Here is a 21,449-nt window from a genome sequence, read left to right as displayed (position 1 = left end):
TTTAGTGCAGAACTGGTATATTGCTTATGTAAAAAAGGCCTCTTAAATAATTATGTTGATAGTTTGTGGGAAGCCATAAGAGTGGGAGCCTTCCTGACCTCAGGTGGACTCGTCTATAAGGTGGGGGCCAGAGCCATGGAGGAATGAGTACGGACGGCTGTGGATTTTGCCCATTTGCAGGTTGGCACCTGCAGAAGGCCCTGCTCCAATGAGCAAAGCTGTCATGGCAGAACATAAGGGGAAAGGTGAAGCTACAGATAATGAGAGTACAAGGTTATGAAGGGCTTTGTAAATGATAGTTAATATCTTAAATTGAACCTGATAATAGATGGGTAGCTTGTAAAACAGTTGCAGGATGAGCCTGTTTCTGTTCAAGTGAGAGACTTCTTTCACTAGAACTGTTTTCTGGGCATTGATGTGACGTCAGTTATAAGGTTATTTTCACAAGTTGGCTGTGGAAATTATCTGACTTGTGTGGTCATGTTGGACTACCAGAGTTCAATTTCATTTAATGCAATCTTATGACTTAACCTGTCATTCTTTGCTTTTATAAGATTTAGCATTTACAGTTGTAATAACCAGTATGTTACACCGGCAGTATTTTTCATCCTTAAAACTTTTTGGTTTTGGAATGAAATAAAAATTTTCTTAACCTTAAAATACTTATTTTTTTAAACTCTTTGCCTTGGAATACAAGAAACAGTAATTAGTGGACAGTATTATTTTTGGGGTAACAGCAAGCACCAGATATATTCCCAGCAACACTGCAAAATATTCCAGCTGTGTGGTTTGTATATTGTAGGATAAGTGTGGCCAGAAATACAACCTGACTGCATTAATCTAAAAAACATCCCAGAGAAGGAAAACAAATTAACTCTGAAATGTACAGCTGAAGTTTAGATTCTAAATCTGAATCTGATATTCTCCAGTTTTTAGAATTTATGGGCAGTTTGACCACCACTGAGCCCTTAACATGATACTTAAATCCAGGAGCAACATTATTAGCAGCGAAAATAACTAGATTAGCTATACCTGTGGCAATCAGTTTTAGTTATATGCCAAGCCAGTAGTTATGCTGGTTCATTAAAAGAAAAAAAAATAGACAGAAATATGCTAGCTCCACCGTGCAAATGCGTGATACTTTAAAAGATATCTGAAGATGAAAGCGCTGCTGACCAGGAGGGGCTCAGCGGACTCTGCAGGGGAACCATGGGTGAAGTGCCTGTCCTTTTTGTGTAGACCCTGCTTGCTTGTTTCTCTGGCCAGCAGCTGCAGGAGCCTGCTCTGCCTCATGCTGTGCAGAGAGCAAAAAGGCAGAGGTGGAAGTTAAGGGTGCTCATGCTTCCCACTGTAGGAGCCTGCTCAGGTTTATAGCTGGGGGTTCTGCAGGAAGAATAACAGAATCATAGAGTTGGAAGGAGCCAAACTGGCCATCTAGTTCAACCCCCTGGTCATTGTAGGATCAGCCTAAAGCATCCATGATAAGTATCTGTCCAGTGCTGTTCGAAGAGTACCAGTGAGGGGGAGCCCACCACTCCCTTAGGCAGCCGATTCTACTGCTGAACTACGCAGACTGCGAAATCCCTCCCCCCCTGCAAAAAAAAAAAAAAAGAAATCTGTCTGGTACTGTTCTCCATGTAGTTTAAACCCATTACTATGGGCTCTAAGTCAGCACTACTGGCTGGTTCAGAGCTGGCTTTTGCATTGGGAAACCTATGTTCTTGTGTAGCCAGTAGAAAGTACAATAGCAAATGTCTGGTCTACTAAAAAGGAGAAGCATCGGCTTTTATAACCCACTTTTTCACTACCCAAAGAAATCTCAAAACAGCTTACAATCCCTTCCTCTTCCCACAAGAGGCATCTTATTTATTTTTATTTATATTTCCATTTGTATGCTACCCTTCCTCAGGGTGGCTCACAATTTAAAAAACAAACAATCAGTAAAATCATATAAAACCTACCATCTTTAACACTGAAATTATTAAATCTCAACAGAATTAAATTTCAGATACGCTGCCTCTTTCTGTTTAGAGAGGGAGGGCACTTAGGTGGGGGCGAGAGAGTTCTGAGAAAACTATGACTGACCTGAAGTCACCCGACTGGCATCTTGTGGAGGAATGGGGAATCAAACCTGGTTCTCCAGATTAGAGATTGCTGGTCTTAACCACTAACACCACGGAGGAGAAATATTACATTTTCCCACATATAAAATCCAATGTTTAGTGCTTGGGGAATGCAACAGTTCAATCTTCCACTTTTGAAGTCTGCATTACATAGGTTCATGCATGGAGGGGTGAAGGAGGCTCAACTTCTTCCCCAGTTGTTCCCCCATCCCCTTAAAAACTACTGCAGAGGGCTGAGGGATCCAGTTCAACATAAAGTTAGGCCCATTGATTTACAAGAGTTTAAATACACTGGACTTAGTGTTTAACTGTGGCCATGTACCATGTGCAACCTGTAAGTGACAAATGCATCTTTTTTGAGCAAGAAACTCATAGCACTGAAGACACCAATTATACATTTGGTGTCTAAGGAAGATAATACATTTGGCCACCTCAAGAGAAGGAAGGACTCCCTGGAGAAGAGCCTAATGCTGGGAGCGATCTAGGGCAAAAGAAGAAGGGGACGACAGAGAATGAGGTGGTTGGATGGAGACACTGAAGCAGTAGGTGCAAACTTAAATGTACTCCGGGGAATGGTAGAGGACAGGAAGGCCTGGAGGATCATTGTCCATGGGATCACGATGGGTTGGACACGACTTCGCACCTAACAACTACAACACTAAGGAAGATTTAGTTCTCTGTATTAGGGATTCTGGTTATTTTGCAGAATGTTAACATATGCAAATAAATATAAATATATATATAAACACATACACACACACACTAGCAGAAAAGCGTGCTGTGCCCCTGAATACAATGGGCGCTAGGCCATTCCCCCACTTCCCACCCCAGGCAGGCCAGCCGAGGCCTGGAGAGGCCTGAACGGGGCTTATTGGGACGGGGGGGGGGGGAAGGCGCTGGCGGGCAATCCACTCCTCCTGCTGTCCTGGCAGCTCTACTCAGGCTTGGCAAGGCTGAAGCTGGAGCTACTTGGGGCAGCAAATTATCCTTAAAGATCAGAGTTGATCTGATGCTGAGCAGACGGACAGTTGATGCCTAGGATTAATTACATACCCTTGTGCTTTATGTTAGATACCTTGCATAAAAATGGTTTTTTTTGCAGGGCAAGGTGGAAAATATTAAGTGCTAGTAAAATTGAGTTTGATGTTTCCACATGGTAAGATGAATGTCTTCAATTAATTTAACAATATCTTATCTACTTTGCTTAAGTCTTGAATCTTGTTTCATTAACCACTACATGGAAGTCACAGTAGTATGTATACGATCTTTTCTCATAAAGTTTGTATAGAAATAATTATTTTTAATGAACCCGAAAGGCCGAAGATGCCGTTATATAGGGTTGGCGTTCTTTTAATATTATCACCAGATGGGAAGCAATTATAGCAGTTGTAAAGGAAATGTAGCAAAGAGTTGGATAGTGAGACTTCTACAAAATTTGTGTAAGTTTATATGTAATATGAGTTCTGGTGATGGTGATTTTTGTCAACATAACTTTGCATCATGTGGGTTCAGAATTTGAATCCTTAACCCTTACTCACTTTGTTTAGTTAACACATCCTTTAAAATAACGGATCTTAACTGGATAAAACACCTATCAAGAAAGAATTACTAGTACACTTGATGGCCATAAAAAAAAGACAAGTGTACCAGAGCATTAATAGTGGACACAGTTTCTCAAAATAATTAGTCTATCCCTGCCTGTGTTCTTGTGAATAATCTTGAGACCAAACTAACTTGGCCTCACATTGTGATTCTCATAGAAACTGTGGCCAAAGTATATCTATCTCCCATGGTCTGTTTTTAGTTCTGTTTCAAAACAAAACCACAGGAAATCCTAATCATGATTTTCTTTGGTTTCACCCAATATGGGCAAGAGGCCTAGGTAACCACATGGGCTGCATTTATATCTTAATACCTTCCTGAACAAAGATTGAGTCCAGTGGCATCTTTTAGGGCAACAAAGTTTTATTCAATGAATAGTTTTTTGTGTGCAAGTACACATTTTCAGTTACAGTATCTGAAGAAGTGTGCTTGCACACAAAAGCTGATTCCTTGAATAAAATTTTGTTGGTCTTAAAGGTGCCCCTGGACTCAAACTTTGTTCTGCTGCTTCAGACCAACATGGCTACCCACCTGAATCTAATGCCCTCCTGTGACAAAGAGGAGGTTCTACAATACAATACAATACAATACCTTTATTGGCATAAAGCAGATAAGCAGGATAAACAAAGTTAGTCAGGATACGTCAGACAGTTTAAATTTAAAAACTGAGGACAGAAATTCAGCCGTAATAAAAGTGACGTCGGCATCCTTATCACTCAGTAAAAATTGGCAAATCAGGTCTCTTGAATGGTTTCTCCGTTTTGGTATGAGAGGTATGATATGCCTTCTCTGTTCAGTGAACAAGGGACAATCCAGTAGGATATGTCGGATGGTGTCAGGAGAACTTGATTCACAGGTGCATAGTCTGTTTTCGAAGGGGATCTTGGCAAATCTCCCTTGTAATACTTTAGATGGAAAGGCGTTAAGCCGAGCAAGTGAAAACGCTCTGCGATGGAGGGGATTTGCCAAGTTATGGAAATAAGCCGGCATTATCCCGTGCTTCACTTGGAGACCAAGCGCACAAGGAGAGCAGATTGCTGGCACAGTGGGATGGATTTTTTGAAATTCCTGATCAAGTAGCCTTTGTTTGATCTGGTACATAATGGAGGATTCATTCAGAGATAAGAGGTAATCGTAGTCAATGCCAATTTGTTGGAGTGTAGTCAGGATGGTAGAGAACCATTTAAATTTAAAAGTGTCTTTCAGTAAATAGGCCAATAGACTATCTGATCGAACCCTAAAATGCAGTTTTAGCCAATATTTAAAGGTGAAAATCCAGGCCTTAGTTTCGAGAAGATTGTGTCCAGTTTCAAGACATAAAGAGGAGTAAGGGACACAATTTGGAGTTCTCAAAATCTGCTGGAGAAAGGCAGACTGTAACCTCTCTATGTTTTTGTTAAAACCTGAAATCCACAGAGGGATACCATATAAAATTTGGGGAAGAATTTTAGAGTCAAACACACGACAGACAGCTGGGACAAACTGATTGCCTTTAAGGAAGAAAAAACGGTTTAGATGGGTAATGGAACAGTTAGCCTGCACAGTAATCCTATTTCTGTGTTTGGTCCAGTGCAAATTATGTTGGAAGGTGATTCCTAGGTATTTGAAACATTTGACCTGCTCGATTTTATGACCACCAATGCGCCAGTTTGAGGGAGACCACTTCTGTGCAAAGACCATCACTTTGGTTTTTTTTAAGTTTATCGATAGGTCATTGAGTTGGCAATATTCGTGGAAAGCATTCAGATATCTATTCAGACCAATTCTGGAATGGGAAAGCAAAACGGTGTCATCAGCATACAGAAGAAGTGGGATTGGCAGTTTATCTAGTTTGGGTGGATGACCATTTATGAGTCTTAGGGTTTTTGGGAGATCATGTAAAAAGAGATTGAATAAGTGAGGAGCAAGGACGCAGCCTTGTTTAACTCCTCTCAGGATGGGAATTTGATTAGTTAAATGACCCTTTTCAGTAAAATTAACCTGACAGGTATTGTTGGAATGGAGGTTCACTAGAAGTAGTAATAGGCGCAAATCAATATTAAGGTCTTGCAATTTTCTCCATAGTAAACACCTGGAGATAGAATCAAATGCAGTGCCTTGTGACATACAGAAGGCTCTGGAATGAAGAAACAGGGGACTGATATTCAAAGAGCTTTCTGAAGACAGGTAGTTAGGAAAGAACAGAATAAATGTCAGGTTAATCCATCCCAGTGGCTCCTTCTGCTTTTGTGCCCATGGAACAGTGAAGATACCAGTTTTTTCACAGGTGGCACGAAAGCTTGGAGACATAATTTAAAGTAGTAGTCCCCAACCTTTTTATCACCAGGGGCTGGTAAACACTTGACAATTTTATTGAAGCCCGGGGGGGGGGTAGTCTTTTGTCAAAGGAAGTTGCCACCGCCGCCTGAGCCCCTGCTCCACTTGCTTTCCCGCCGGCACCTCTGACTTCCTGCCTCTTGCTGGGTTGTGCTACCAGCAGCAGCTGCGTAGTGCCATGCCGAGGGGGAGCCTGAGCCATGGCGTCCGCTGGAGAGCACCAAAGGTGAGCGGTAGGGCAGCTCTCGAGGCAGCATCTGGGGAGGAGGATGAGGAGGAACCGCAGCCTGGTACTGACTGATCCACGGACCGATCCCAGACCGGGGATTGGGGAGCACTGATTTAAAGGATGTGCATGTGGCATTACTCTTAACAGCTGGACCAAGGAATTGTATCTGAACTATGAGGAGTTGTGAAGTCACAGCTATCATTCTTGATGTATTTGGAAGTTTTCAATTCCTGTTTAAAAGTGTATGTTTTTGTATATCCCTATAGTTTTCTAATATCTTGTGATGGTTTCCAGATTCTGACATCCGACTTGGAAAAGAGGGAGACCCAGCAGCAAAAGATGCTGAGCCAGCTGAAGGAGATACAGAGCAACTACAAGGCCTGTGAAAATGATTGCAGAGCCGCTGAGTACCAGGTTGCTGAGCTGGCTCAGCAACTGGAAGAATCTGTTAAGGAAGCAGAGAGGTATCTGGCTGAATTTAAACAATCGGAAGCGCTCAGGCTAGAGAATGAGAAGAAGAAGGAGGAATTAAAGCTCAAAGCGCAGGAGTCTATCAAACACTGGAAACTGAAATGTAAAAAACTGGAACACGAAATAGAAAAACAGACTGAGATTCACACCCAGTTGATGGAGAAGAACAATCTGGTATGAAGTTTCTTTATTACCTTGTCCCCTTTCCCCAGGAATTTTTTATCTTCTATCCGTCAATTTCAAGGTGCTTAAACCTCTGTTTATAAAATAGTCTTTTTTTTTTTACTTAATAGTGGCAAGGTTTGTGGAGAGGAGAAGATGTGACTTTCAATATACTGATATGTCAAGTTTTATATTAAAGATGTGCATTTGGATTTAGATGAGCTGAAGATATACTCCAAAAATACTTTATCAGTATTTTGGGGGGATGTATTTGGTATTCTTGAATATATCCAGTTTTTCACAGGAAGACTAAAACAATCCTGAGAAAATCCCAGATATATTCAGAAATTACTGGTAGAGTTAAAAACAGTGGAGGGGCAGAAGCAGATCACTCCCACCTCTTAGCTGTTTGTTGGCCTTCTATTGCAGTCCCTTTAAAGTATGAAGAGACTGAAGAGGACAGCCAGAGGATTAGCTGTGCCAAGGGGAGCAGACTGTTCTCGCTGGCTCAGCTTGGGACTGGCTTCTGATACAGCCCAGTACATTTTAAACCAGACTGCAAGAGAACCCATCCCAGGTTGGATCTGCATGTGATGAGGAGAGCCTCCTTGCATTAGGCAGATCCTGGGACTAGCCTCTCCCCAGCTGAGCCTATGGGGAAATTTCCCCCCTCAGGATCAACTGCTTGGCAGGCTCTATTGAGTAGTCTAGCTTAAGCTCAACCTGCTGAATGAGTTCTCTCTGCAGGATTGGCTACTTGGCCAGCTCTTTTGGGCAGTCCGGTTTAAAGGGACCACCCAAAACTGCCCCAGCTGAGCCACCTGCCAGCTATTTTTAATGCTACTCTTCCCCTCCTGTGTTTTCCTGTTAAGGTATTTTGGAACCAAATGAACCAGGAATTTCCAAAAAAAAAAATCCCTGATCCAAGCACTCTGCCAGTATTGGGATATCAGTCCCCCCCCAGGAATTCTGAAACATTGGGGAGTTCAAAAGACCCCCCAAAAAATACTGAGAAAAAAAATTGGACGTCCAATTTTTACTGCACTGATTTACTTTGAACAAAAAGTTAGATGAACCACAGACATGTTGGGATAGAGTTGAAATAGAAATAGTTGCAGTGATTGCTGGGTTCATTTTACCAGTTAAGGCTGGTTCACCAGCTTAATCCTTTCTTGGAGAAAAGCTGACATAGCCACAGTAATTCAGGCTATTAGGCTATATACTCTACATTGAGTTGCTTTAGACATGTCTGGAAACGCAGCTGCCAGAAGAAATGAGGCTAGCTGCATGGCACATCAACTTCATTGGCTGCCAGGTTATTTCTGGACTCTTCTTTCAAATGCCTGGCTTGAATCTTTAAAGCCATAAGTAGTATTAGGTGCAGGATAAAGGAAATCATTTGGTGGATCTCTATGTGGAATATGTCCTTTTTATCAATGGGGCAGAGATTATGCTAATCCTTCTCCAGGCAAACCTGATGGGATTTTGGAGTCAGGTTAAAGTATGGTGACCGGGCGTCCCAGTGTTTGCAGGACCATCCTGAATTTTCAGGACTGGCCCCACGTCCCGCTGCATTCCCCGAAAATTCCGCCTGGCCAACTCTGCCTGCGCCCACGTGTGGAGAGAAGAGGACGGCCCCTGGGCTGGCCAGCAACAGAGAAAGGGAGGGAGGGGATGCTCCGGCATGAGCCCTCTGCCCACCCTACCACCCACATCCTGGAGCCCACCTGCGCGAGGGCATGCAGTGCGGGAAACAGCTCTTGGCACGGGTCTGACCGGTGGGGGAGGCGGCCAGCATCCTTCTGCTCCTGTAGCAGGCAGGCGGCCAGGCTGGCAGGGCATGGGAGACAAGGCGGGCCTGCCGAGTCCGGCCAGCGGGGGAGGCGGCCATCATTCTTCTGCTCCCGAGGCAGGCAGACGGCTAGGCTGGTGGGGCTTGGGAGGTGAGGTTGCCCTGCTGAGCCACCGCCACAGTGCCGGGTCCGGCTGGCAGGGGAGGCGGCCAGCATCCATCTGCTCCCACAGCAGCGAGGCATGGTAGCCTGCTGAGCTGCCTCTGCAGCGCTGGGCCCAGCCGGCGGGGGAGGCAGCCAGCATCCTTCTGCTCTCATGGGAGGCCGGCGGGGCATGGGAGGCGAGGTGGGCATGCTGAGCCGCTGCCACAGCACTGGCAGCTGGCGAGGCGAAGGTGGCCGAGGCACGCCCTGCTCTGCCCGGCGGCTGGCAAGGGCAGGGTGGCGGGGCACCACGGGACTTGTAGTCCCTGTGCTGGCTGAGCCTGCGGCAGCCGGACATTGCCACTGCCGCTCTCTCCCACCTGGCCTGAGCCGCCAGTGAGCCCAGCCGGAGGGCAGGAGGGAGGGGGCTCAGCTGGGCCTGGGCCGCCGCCTCTGCTCCTGTGACTTTCGGCTGCACAATAGTGGCGTGTCTGGCACACACACACCTCTGTTCCCCGGGACTCATCAAAAACAAATCACAGTTTAATGCCCGCTTTAATTCCCCAAGTGTGAGTCTTTCTTTTACTGCCTCAGACCAAGAATCTGCCAGAATCTTCAAATGTTGTTATTAGCCTCCTTGACTATAGAAATCGAAAGTGGAATATAAATATTTTAAGCAAACAAATAGGGTTTCAGTATGCATCTTGTGTACATGCTGGGCCGGGTTTTTAATGTTGGATTTTAATTACTGTATTTTAATGTTTGTTAAAATGTATTTTTATTCTGTAAACCTGGAGAAATTAGCATACAATTTTTCTAAATAAAATAAATGTGGGACCTTCCTGAATACCGAAATAGCAGTTAATGAGACACTTGTTTTTAACGGAATGACATTACACATTTTGTATCTTTTTAAAGATATTTTTTGGTGTTATTTCTGCATTTTATCCATCATGGGGTGTTGCCACTCTTTGCTGTACAGTACAGTGAAAAATTTCACTTTTGGCAATCATCTGAGAAATGAGCCTTGAAATAGCAATTAGCATTTCAGTTAAATGGTCCTGAATACTGTCCATAAGTAGAGGGACCCTCTGAAGACTTCACTGAGGAAACACATTTTTTTGGTGCTGTAACAAGTAAGGGAGCAAAAATGAACAGCATGAAAAGAGCAGACGAGTGCTTCTACCCTGGAGGTGAAATCTGATGAGGAATAGAGCGATGGCAGATGGCCATTGAAAGACTGAAGGTTTAAAAGCAATAATTAAGTGTTTCATGGCAATTTAAAAATAATCAACCAAATATAGGAAACACAATTTTGACAGTGAATGCTTGTTTGGGTCCTTGAAAAACTCTAATGTGATATATTCCTGATCTTGACAGCTAAGGAGACTTTAATTATAATTTAGAAGTGATTAATCATGCAGTTATTTTACTTTATTGGTAGCATTAACAGATAAGCTAAGGGTTTGTGGAAGGGTCTGAAGCTAAGTAGTGGACCATAGAGAAGGTCTAGGGCACGTGGCATGGCCAGTTTAAAAAGCACAGATAAGAGTTGGAGAAGTTCTTCCCCAGCCTTGGAGAATACAGCAATACTTCTGTAGGCAATATTGACCAGTTCAATGGGCCAGCGGAGTGATTCGATATAAGAATATGTCTGCATGACAAAAGGGAGGAGTGATGACTGTTCGGTTAATAATCTCCCATAAAATAGTATGTCTGTTAATTACTAGCATTTGTCTTGGATTCTGCTATGTTGTGTTGGTGGTCCTTTGTAGTCATTCAGTTGAGTGATAGTGGTATGTCCCATCAGTGAAATTTTTGTACCAGGTAATACCAAAATTATGTAGTTGCTTAACCTTACCACAAAGTCTGATAGACAAGGATGACGTATAGGTCCTCTTTTTAAAAGTGCTGAATCGTTTTCCCCCTATAATAGGAGTTCAGATGACCTTCTGATTCTCTCTCAAAAACTCCTTTTGAATTGTAGGTCCTTAGAGAAAAAGATGACTTGAAGGGTCAGCTTCTTTCAGCCTTGCACCAAATAGAAAATCTTCAAAAGGAGCTGAGTGACACACTTGAAAAGCGGGCCAGGCAAGAAGAGGAACTGCATTGTAAAGACAAGAAGCTGAGTGAAGCCAGATCTCTACAAATGGCTCTGGAGCAAGAGATCAGAGATGTTCGAGAAATTGTAGATAAACTAGACAGTGAACTGCAAAAACAGAGCCAAACACAGAGCCAGATGAACAGTGATAAACAGCATTTAGAAGAGGAACTTGCATCTTTCAACATGATCCATGAAAAAGACCAGGGAAGACTTCTAGAGATGCAGGCTGTTATCAAAAATCTTAGTACCATTCGGGCCGAGCTCACCAACCAACTAGCGGAAGAGGAAAAAGCCAAGAAGGAGATGCGTAAGAACCTAACGGAGCTCCAAAAACAGAAGGAGTCTAATCAGGAAGAGATGGCTGCAACCGGCAAGCAGCTGAAGTTGGAGAGAGATGTCCACCAGCAGGAGCTGGTAGAACTACAGTCAGAGCTGCAGTGGGCAAAAACCAGACATGAACAACAGGTCCAAGAGATGATGAAGCACTTCAGTCAAGAAAAAGAGGAAACAGCGGGTCACATTGGAAAACTAAAGGTATCTGCAGGATGGTCAATTTAAGTTTGCTTGCTCCTTATAAGATAACATAACTTTTTATTCCAGTGCTCTTAATGTGTCAGTTTAAAATTGGCCTTGAACACAGAAACAGAAACAATCCATGGCAAAGAATGCTGGATGATATTTCTGGTTCACTATTTTTGTTCCTGGTCATTTATGCCTTCATTATGTCCCTTTCCTTTTTTTTTGTGATAAAATTTAGCGTTGTGTACAATTTTATTGGTTTTGATTTTGCTGTTTATGGGGATTTCTGTATCTGAACTGGGTTTCTTTCATGTAAGCTGCCCCAAGTGCCATTCTGGTTGAGGCGGTGGGATATCAGTTTGTGATGCACGGAAAACCCCACTATCTTTGCTCTCTGGAAATCTTATTTAGCCATCTTATGAATTGTCACATGTCTCTGCCTATATTATTTCAAGCATATCTTCTTAAAATGTTGGAAACTTTTTAAAATGGGAGCTGGCTTCTGTTTGCCATAGTACCACTGTTTTCACCCAAAGTATCATGGCATACACAGCCCAGCTTGGTGTACTGTTTAAGGGCGGCAGTTCCTAATGTGCAGAGCTGAGTTTGATTTCCCACTCCTCCCCATGCAGCAGGCTGGATGTCCTTGGGCTTTCCACAGTCCTGTTAGAGCTGTTCTCACAGAGCAGTCCTGTCAGCTCTCTTAGACTCACCCACCTCACAGGGTGTCTGTTGTGGGAAGAGGAAGCGAAGGCGATTGTAAGCTGCTTTGAGACGCCTTCAGGTAGCAGGGCATAAAATCCAGAGAACAACAATAAAACAGGTCCATGGTTCAGTTCAGTCCATGGATTCCTGGGAGGGAGGTTCAGGGGCCCAGCGGTGTTACTGGTTCTGGTTGACTTTAACCAAATGCCTGGCAGAAGAACTCCCTTTTGCAAGGCCCTGTGGAACTGTTTTAGTTCCGTTAGGACCCTGATCCCTGGGAGCTCATTCCACCAGGTGGGGGCTAGGACAGAGAAGGTTCTGGCCCTGATTGAGGTCAGGCGGGCTTCTTTTGGGCCAGGGATCACTAGCCAGTTGGAGGTGGCAGAGCGCAAAGCTCTTTGAGGGGCACAGGCAGAAGGGCGGTGCTTCAGGTATACTGTGTTCTGACCACGTATGGCCTGAAAGATGATTCCCAGTACCTTTAGACTGATCCGGAATTAAACTGATAGCCACTGTAGTTGTTGGAGGATTGGCCGGATGAGGGACCTCCATGGTGTTGCTGTGAGGACCCTGGCTGCTGCATTTTGGACCAGTTGTAGTTTCCGAAACAAGGATAAGGCCTGCATAGAGCAAGTTGCAGAAGTCCAGTCTAGAGGTGACTGTTGCATGGATCACTGTGAGTAGGTGTTCTGGGGCCAAGTAGGGTGCTAGTAGTTTGGCTTAGTGGTGGAATGCCAGCCATGCTACTCTTGTGACCTGAGCTTTCATTGAGAGGGAAGCATCCAGGATCACACCCAGGTTCCTGGTGGAGTGAGCTATTGATAGCAGTACACTATCCAGAGTGGGCAAACGCGCTTCCTTACATGGTCCCTTCCTGCCCAGTCATAGATATTGAATAAAACTGGAGAGAGGACTGCTCCTTGTGGGACTCTGCAAGTGAGTTGTCAGTGGCTTGATGATCCCTCAACTATTGCTACCCTCTGTCTGTGACCCCAGAGGAATGAGATCAGCCACTGAAAGGCTGTCCCCTGTATTCTGTCATCAGCAAGGCGGTGAGCTAAAAGCTTACGGTCGACTGTGTTGAACACTGCTGAGAGATCTAGTAGTACCAGCAGCGCTGACCTGCCTTAGTCCAGCTGGTGATGGAGGTTGTCCGTCAGGGTGACTAGTGCTGTCTCTACCCCATGGACAGGCTGGAAACCTGACTGAGATAGGTCTAGGACTGAAAATTCCAATGGAAACTGCCCTGAGCTTGCAAGGGAGGGCAGTATATAAATGATGATGTCATCTGTTCAGTCGTGTCCGACCCTCGGCGGTTCTATAGGGAAGTCTTCGTCATGCACCCCTGTCTCTGACTGCTTCTTTTAGTTCATTCATGGTTATCCCTGTATCGGCTTTCATAGAATCATAGAGTTGGAAGGGGCCATACAGGCCATCTAGTCCAACCCCCTGCTCAACGCAGGATCAGCCCTAAGCATCCTAAAGCATCCAAGAAAAGTGTGTATCCAACCTTTGCTTGAAGACTGCCAGTGAGGGGGAGCTCACCACCTCCCTAGGCAGCCTATTCCACTGCTGAACTACTCTGACTGTGAAATTTCCCCCCCTGATATCTGGCCTATATCATTGTACTTGTAGTTTAAACCCATTACTTTGATCATGTTGAGCCAGCATATACTTTGGCAACCCTGTTTTCTTTTGCTGCTGACCATGCTGAGCATTAATGACTTTTCTTTGATCTCATGATGTGTCCAAAGTAAGTAAGCTTTAGCCGTAATATCTTCCCTTCTAATGACATAGTTGGTTTGCTCCTCTCTAAAACTATCTTGTTGGTAACTTTGGCTGTCCATGGTATTAAATATAATTAAATAAATAAATGAAACCATCACAATGATACAAATGACATAAAAACCATGCATATGTAGTAGAATTCAGAAACAGAATGACATGCATATCATCTCTTCTATCTATTTTAAGATTAAAAAATAAAATACAATTTTTGCAGATCTCACCAGTGTTTTCAGAACGGTCAGATAATCTCATGCCGTTCGCATCTGAAGGATTCAGTGTTGCTTTGCATGTGGCGGTCTTATATAGGCCCGATTACATGAAACACACATGTCTCTATCAAAACCAATTAATTAATCTCCTTTGATTCTGTGATGGGCACATTTCTGAGCTTAGAATTAACATTCCCATAGCAGTGTTGCAACCCAGTGACCTATTTGTTCCCAGCTTTGCAAGGTTTATTTCTGGGCAAGTTTCCAACACTTCACAATTATCTTTCCAAGGATGTGACAATGGGAATTTTGCTAAAAAGGGTAAAAACAAACCCTCACTCCTGCTTTGTTCAGTCATTGAGCACTGACAATCCTGAGTCTACAATGGAAGTACATGTTGTGTGGTAGGACAATGGCTGTCAGAGAGTCAGTGATAGATTTCTTCATTCAAAGGTGAATGACTTTCAATAGCAACCTTTTTGTGCTATGAGGGAAACCATTTGGTTCCATCTGCTTTTCCCATTAAATGGACATAAGAAGAGCTGTTTTTTAAATGGCTTTCACTACCCAAAGTAATCCAAAAGTAGCTTACAAACAACTTCCCCTTCCTCTCCCCACAACAGACATCCTGTGAGGTATGTGGGGCCGAGAGAGCTCTAAGAGAACTGCTCTGTGAGAACAGCTCTAAGAGAACTGTGACTAGCCCAAGGTCACTCAGCTGGATACATATGAAGGAGTGGGGAATCAAATCCAGTTCTCCGGGTTTGATTCCCCACTCCTTCACATGCAGCCACCTTGGGCTAGTCTTAACCACTACGCCACACTGGCTTTGCTATTCCTCTTAGACGTCACTTCTCAGACTTATCCATTGTGCCATAGCTCTATTCCCTCTACAAGAATACTCTCCTAAACAATTTTGTTTCTCATATATTGCAAAACAATAGGAGTCTGGGGACCTTTATCATAGCCTCAGTCTCAGAACCACCCAGAAAATACATGAGTGAGAAGTTGCTGATTTTGTCTGTTTGCAAGGTGTGATGAACAAAACCATCACAGCAGAACGTAACCGGAGAGGTCGTTTTGTGCATACATGGTCCAGTGCCAGCAAGGGCATTGTAGGTGATAGAATCTTGATTTGAACCCCTTAACTCAGGCTTTCTCTACCAGGGTTGGGGCAGGGTTGAGTGCTGGTAGAGATGAATTCCCACTCCACCATACCTGGGCAGCCCTGCTGAGGCAGCCAGCTCACACAATCCTAAACAGTGTCACTCAGAAGAGCCACATACAATGAGGTGGACAGTTACTGCTTCCTATTAACTGGATAAACCAAAGACTACACGCTACAGTAATTAAGAACATATAGTCATGCTTTCTATGCTGTAATGTTGAGCTGCCAGGCTGAAACACTAGCTTAGACCTTTTCTAAAAATTGTTTAGTCCTCAAGGAGGGACCCTGTCTGTGGCTTTCAGCCATGATAGTTAAAAATGGAGTCTATAGAACCACAAGCAGCATAGCCCTAATCACCACTACATGACTGAGACAAACACAGGGCATCACTTCCCCATCAGCTCCTGCTGGAGACAGCTTACTTGAATTCAAGAACCTTTGATTTGTTTCAGCAGGGTAATTCACAGGTGACATGACATCAGAATCAAACAGAATTTCTCTTAGACTTTGGAAGACAATGTTGCTAGTAGTTGGAACTGAATGTTTTGGACTGTTAAAATATTGCAAGAAGCAAAGGGATTTTCACAGCTGTGCACAGCAGTGGTTTGAATTGAAAATGTGCATGCAATGCAATATATTTCTGCAGTACCAGTAAGATGACAATGCTGTTTTCTAAAAATAAAAACAGGAATGATGTAAATCATTCATCCATTATTGATGGAAAACTAATGCTTTACCATTTTAATTACTTATTCCTGTATTCATTAAACCAACGGTTATATTGCATCATCAATGGTTATATTGCATCATTAATGTATGGCATTATGTATATATTAAATCTTTATTGGAACAGGAAAAAAGCAATTTTTGCAAAAGAATTCAAATGGTATGGCACCAAAATTAAAGATTTATCCCAATTATTTTCCAATTTCATCACACAGAAACCCCATTTCTTTCCTCACTAATTGCTGATTTCTATACAGTATGACATTTTGCTATATGGCTATCATTGTTATTAATTTTATATATTGCCCTTCCTTGTGGTTCAGGAGGGTGAACAACAGTCATCCACAAACCTAAATATTAATAAAAATGATAATACTACACAATATTTAAAATTTCAACATCTGAGGACAGCTATGCAATTTCTTCAGATGTGGCCTATCAGGAAACATTTGGGGAAGGTGGGCAGGGATGCTTGGGGCTGTGGGAGAAGGCTCCCTCCTTGCCCCCTAACCTGGGCAGCCCTGGCAAGGTTGTGTCCGGAGTTGCTCAAAGCGGTGGGAGTGCTGGCGGGGATGAGCACCCTCCCTCTTCAATCCCACCTGGGCAGCCCTACTGAGGCCTGGCAAAGCCACAGCTTTGGCTGCTCTGTGCATCAGGAGTGCTGGCTGGGATGGCCTCCCTTCCCCCAATCTGGGCAGCCCAGGGGCTACCTCCCTCCCCACTCCCCGGGGCCACAGTCCCAGCTCCCACTGGCTGCCTGGCTTACCACAGGCTGGCACTTCTTCCATGTGAAAAAAGTTATAGCGGGATGCAGCCAGGTGTGGGACATCCTACCTGATTGGCCATCCATTATATGGTCAGCCAATCAAGGGCAGGACAGCCTTCTTGATTGGCAGTTAGGTGATGAATCTCAACTCTTCCCACCACCCCATTTTCATTTTATTTATGGTACAGATTCAGATGAATTGCTACTTCCCAATTCCTCTTTCTTCAGGGAGAAAAGCTCTTCTGCTAGTAAATAGAAAGGCGGCCTCCATTAAGCTCTCAGCTCTCTCCATTTGCTGATGTATGGGCATGAAGTTCTGCTTGCAAAGCCAGCCATAGGGACTTGCAATGTGTTTTCTTTATAACTACTTTTTAAGCTTTTGCCCACCAAAAACATGAAACAATTATCTGCAAACACCCTGCAACTGTATTTTTCTGGAGGAACCTAGGACCAAGTCTAGTCTAAAAGTCCCAATGTTTATGAACTGTATGAGGAGTTTGAATAGTAACATAAACCTGGAAAGACTGACAATCACTTTTATAGCAAGCTAAACACCTCTGGTTACTACTGTATCTAAACCTAAATATCATCAAAACCACATGTGAATTTCAACTAAGTAGATTCTTGCTGAAGTTTACTTTTGAAACCCTTCAGCCAGTATTGTACTGTGGCTCATATGTTGGATTAGGACCTGTGAGAGTAGGACACAAACCTACAATTAGCCATGGATCTTATTTAGGTGATTTTGGTCCTTGCTTCCTCTGTAACAACTCAAAAGGTTCTTGTGAGACCTATTTGTGGCCCCACTCACCCATCTGTCCATCTATGTATGTATTGATTCACTCCCAGACCAGCCTGAATGTTGGGAGAATTCCAACAATTATAATAGAAGTATCACTGCTGTTTTAACCAGCTGTTATTTATTTAAATGAATTTAAAAACTTATTTTTATCTGTTTTAATTTTGTATTTTATATAATTTTGTACACTGCCTTGAGCCAGCTTGCTGGGAGGGTGGTCTAAAATCTATCTTCTAATCTTTTTATCTAATTCTAATAAATAAATTAAATGAGGTGAAGATATTACATACTCTCTCTTTGATGAGGAGTGGTTACTAAAATAAGAGGCTTGGTTTATCTTGACTGTACCTATTTTAAACCTCACTTACAGAAGAACGATTCCTTAGAGATCTCTTGGTCCAATATGCCATAAAGTTTGGATGAGAGACAAATTTAAAACTAAGCTACTTACATAGAATGTACAGCTTTAATTTCTCTCTTTCCTAGTCTGTCCTTCCTGTCCCTTCAGCGCCCTATCTGCACACACTGGATAATGCACTTTGAATGTACTTTGGCAGATTTCCTGTGCGAAACAGGAAACTCTGCTTCTAAAGTGCATTGAAAGTGCCTTATTCAGTGTGTGTGAAATGGGCCCTGCTCAGTCTGTCATGTACAGTTGTAACCTAGGAAGTTTATCTCCAGTTTATATACCTTAGTTCTGCATAAGAAAAATGGAAAATACCCAATACTGCTGATCTCTCTCTCTCTCTCTCTCTCTCTCTCTCTGAACCAGGGTTTCATGAAACCCTTAGGTTTCTTGATAACTCTGGAAGGGTTTCCCAAATAGGTAGCAGTTAATCAATTTATATATATATATATATGTTTATAATAATTTGTTAAACATTGATCAGGTGATATGACCATATATGGTCATGTTGACCCCCCTCCTAAAACGGCCAGTGATGGTCCTGAAGGGGGTGGGAAAGGGAGGGGCTCCAGGTGAATGTCTAGTCAGTTTTGTGTACCCAGCTAGGCTTCCCAACCATATTTTCCACTTGCACCACTTCTGAGGTTTCTCAAAGCCTCAAGAATGTTGCAGGGGGTTCTCAACGGCAAAAGAAAATTGAGAGAGCCTGCTCTAGAATATATATTTTTGGTCTTTTGGTCATCTAAAAGGACAAAATATAGGTAGGAAAAAATTAGAAAATAGAAAATAAGAGTATTATTTTGAAAGAATTTGCTACATAGGAATGATAGGACTAATGCCATGTTAAGACTGAGGTAAACTTTATAAACTGAAAATATTGAACCCTTCAATATTGAACCCTTATACGCCCTAAAGCATATTAGTTGCGTATAAAATTAGTCTCATTTAAACAGTAAATATGTCTTTACTGTACATATCTACAGTACATCCACAAATTATTTTTTGCCGTGGATAGTCTTTCTTAAAATATTTACACTACACATTTTGAGTCAGTAAAACATTATCTTAAAAAGTCTTTCATTAATTCCAGTAGGGAAGCTGACTGGATTTTTTTCCCTCAGTGTTTCTCCAGGTTTTCAGGGGGAAATGTGAAAAACATCTTCAAAGGGGTGGAAGCATGATGGCAGTGGTAGTATTTTTTTTTCATATTTTTCTGGCATTTTCCTTACCCTTATATATCTAGTCATAATTTTTATTTTATGAATGGGTACAACTGTCATATTTTGGGTAAACAATTATAAATCACCTTATAGTAAACCTACCTAGTTAAGTAGTTATGGTGTAATCCGATCACAAGCTTTCCATTAAGTGATAAAATTGTGTTATAACATGACAATAAACATATGAAGGTGATCAGAATTTAAACGGACTTCTTCGACTTGTTTCCATCAGACAGAACTTGCAGAAGAAAGAAATTTGGTAAAGGCACAGCGTCGGCAGGTGGAAAAAATGAAAATAGAATGTGATAAATTGGCAGAGGAACTAAGCCAAAAGGAAGAAGACAATGCAAAACTTATGCGAAAATATCAACTGATGAAACAGGAACTGGATGACAAGGTAAAATAGAAATATCTCAAGAGTAGTAACACTTTAGCAACCACACGCACCCTAATTAAAGATTTTTTCATTGATCTCCAAGGCCTTCCTGGGCACTGGCCAGTCTTTCAAAGTGCTGAGAGCTTTCTACATTCCCCTGTGGAGGTCTCTAATCTCTAGCATTCTCAAGAATATACACTAAGGTCCACACCAGCTACACTTTAAAAACAAGTTTAACTAAAATGTATTGCCGGTATATGGTGTACAATGTTAGCTCTCAAAGACACATTATGCACGGGCCGGAATGCCCGCACTGGCGGTGGCAGGGCATCGGGGAAAATCCCTGATTATGCATCCCCCCGCACATCAGACACCCGGCGTGGCAGCCGCCATGCGTAATGAGTCAAATAGTAACTAATTTTACAGAGGCCCACCTGAAAAGACTCTTATCCAAGTTCTAATCTATCTCATATTTTGAGGAAAAACGTGCTGGAGAACATGTGAAATAAATTGAAATTGAAATAATAAGTGAAGGTGCTGGACCAGACACTTGATCCAGCAAAACCTCTCTTTTGATCTTACAATGTGGCTCCACAGGAAACAATACTTTCTGAATGATATTTCCTTTACTGCAACAGTTCCTCTATCCCCATTCTAGTTTTGATAGCTAGATAATCTAGCAAACATAATGGTGGCAAAATGAGAACCCTGTTGGGGTGTGTGCTTCACTGTTATGGGGAAAATATTTTCTTGTTTGGAGGGAGGAAAAAAGATAGCTCTAGTAGAGATCCAGCTTGCTGTAGTGGTTAAGACCAGTGGCCTCTAATCTGGAGAGCTGGACTTGATTCTCTGCTCCCCCACATGTAGCCAACTGGCTGAACTTGGGCTGCTAGTGCTGTTTTAACTGAGCAGTCTTGTCAGAGCTCTCTCAGCCCCACATACCTCACAGGGTATCTGTTGAGGGGAAAAGAAGGGAAGGTAACTGTAAGCCATTTTGAGACTCCTTAGGGCAGTGAAATAGGGGTTATAAAAACCAACTCTTCATAGAATCATAGAGTTGGAAGGGACCTCCAGGGTCATCTAGTCCAATCCCCTGCACAGTGCAGGAACTCACAACTAACTGTCCACCAAAAATCTCCAGAATCCAGCCAGGCCTGGAGGAAATTCACCTTCCATCCCATTCTTCTTCTAGATGAGATTCTTCAAAGAGTAAGAAAATGTGCCTTAAAGTGAAGAGCATTTTATAAACTTAAAGAATGTCAAAACTATTTGAGAAGAATATTCTTTATTTCTATTGATCTTATTACATGCTAGCCAGTAGGCTCCCACAATAGTTGTATGCACATGTTTTAAAATGGCTATTCCTGAGGAGAAATCAAGGCTTTCCTGGGTAGGCTTGAAGTGAGCCAAAACCTGTCAAAAACACAAACACAAAAACCTTCAGATCTATGTCTGTAATAGAACAGCAAAATGTACCTAAGTGTGAAACAGAATTCTGTCACCAGGCCTATGGTTGAAGTCAGCCCAGTCCAGAAATACTGTGGGCCTCCTGCCTCTCCTCTCCATGTTTCTTCCCCTATATAAGACTTCCCCTCCATTGAGGATATTTTGCCACCATAATAACAGAAAATCATCAGCCAAACAGGGGTGGCTATGGAATTTTATTATGTTTTTATTGTTTTGCAGTTTTATATGTATAACTGTTGAGAACTGCCTCAAGCCTACCATTAGGGAGGGGTGGTCTGGATTGAACTATAAATAAATAATAAATTGTGGGCAACACTGGAATGATCAGAACACCTTAATCTATGTACCCACAATAA

At 42.8% G+C, this 21,449-nt stretch overlaps 1 protein-coding gene across 6 annotated transcripts in view; it reads left to right on the top strand.

Moving 5' to 3' along the window:
- Window positions 1-21,449, top strand: part of CEP128 (centrosomal protein 128) — a 237,187-nt gene that overhangs the window by 65,582 nt on the left and 150,156 nt on the right. For all 6 annotated transcript variants that reach the window (XM_077323396.1, XM_077323398.1, XM_077323395.1 and 3 more), the window contains exons 13-15: window positions 6,565-6,915; window positions 10,828-11,478; window positions 19,483-19,647. In XM_077323396.1, the coding sequence (XP_077179511.1) occupies window positions 6,565-6,915; window positions 10,828-11,478; window positions 19,483-19,647 (1,167 nt within the window). The remainder of the gene's footprint in view (window positions 1-6,564; window positions 6,916-10,827; window positions 11,479-19,482; window positions 19,648-21,449) is intronic.

This window comes from Paroedura picta, chromosome 2 (assembly GCF_049243985.1).
Source record: "Paroedura picta isolate Pp20150507F chromosome 2, Ppicta_v3.0, whole genome shotgun sequence".
In the NCBI taxonomy this organism is placed as follows: Eukaryota; Metazoa; Chordata; class Lepidosauria; order Squamata; family Gekkonidae; genus Paroedura; species Paroedura picta.
This window is presented reverse-complemented; position numbering and strand designations above follow the sequence as displayed.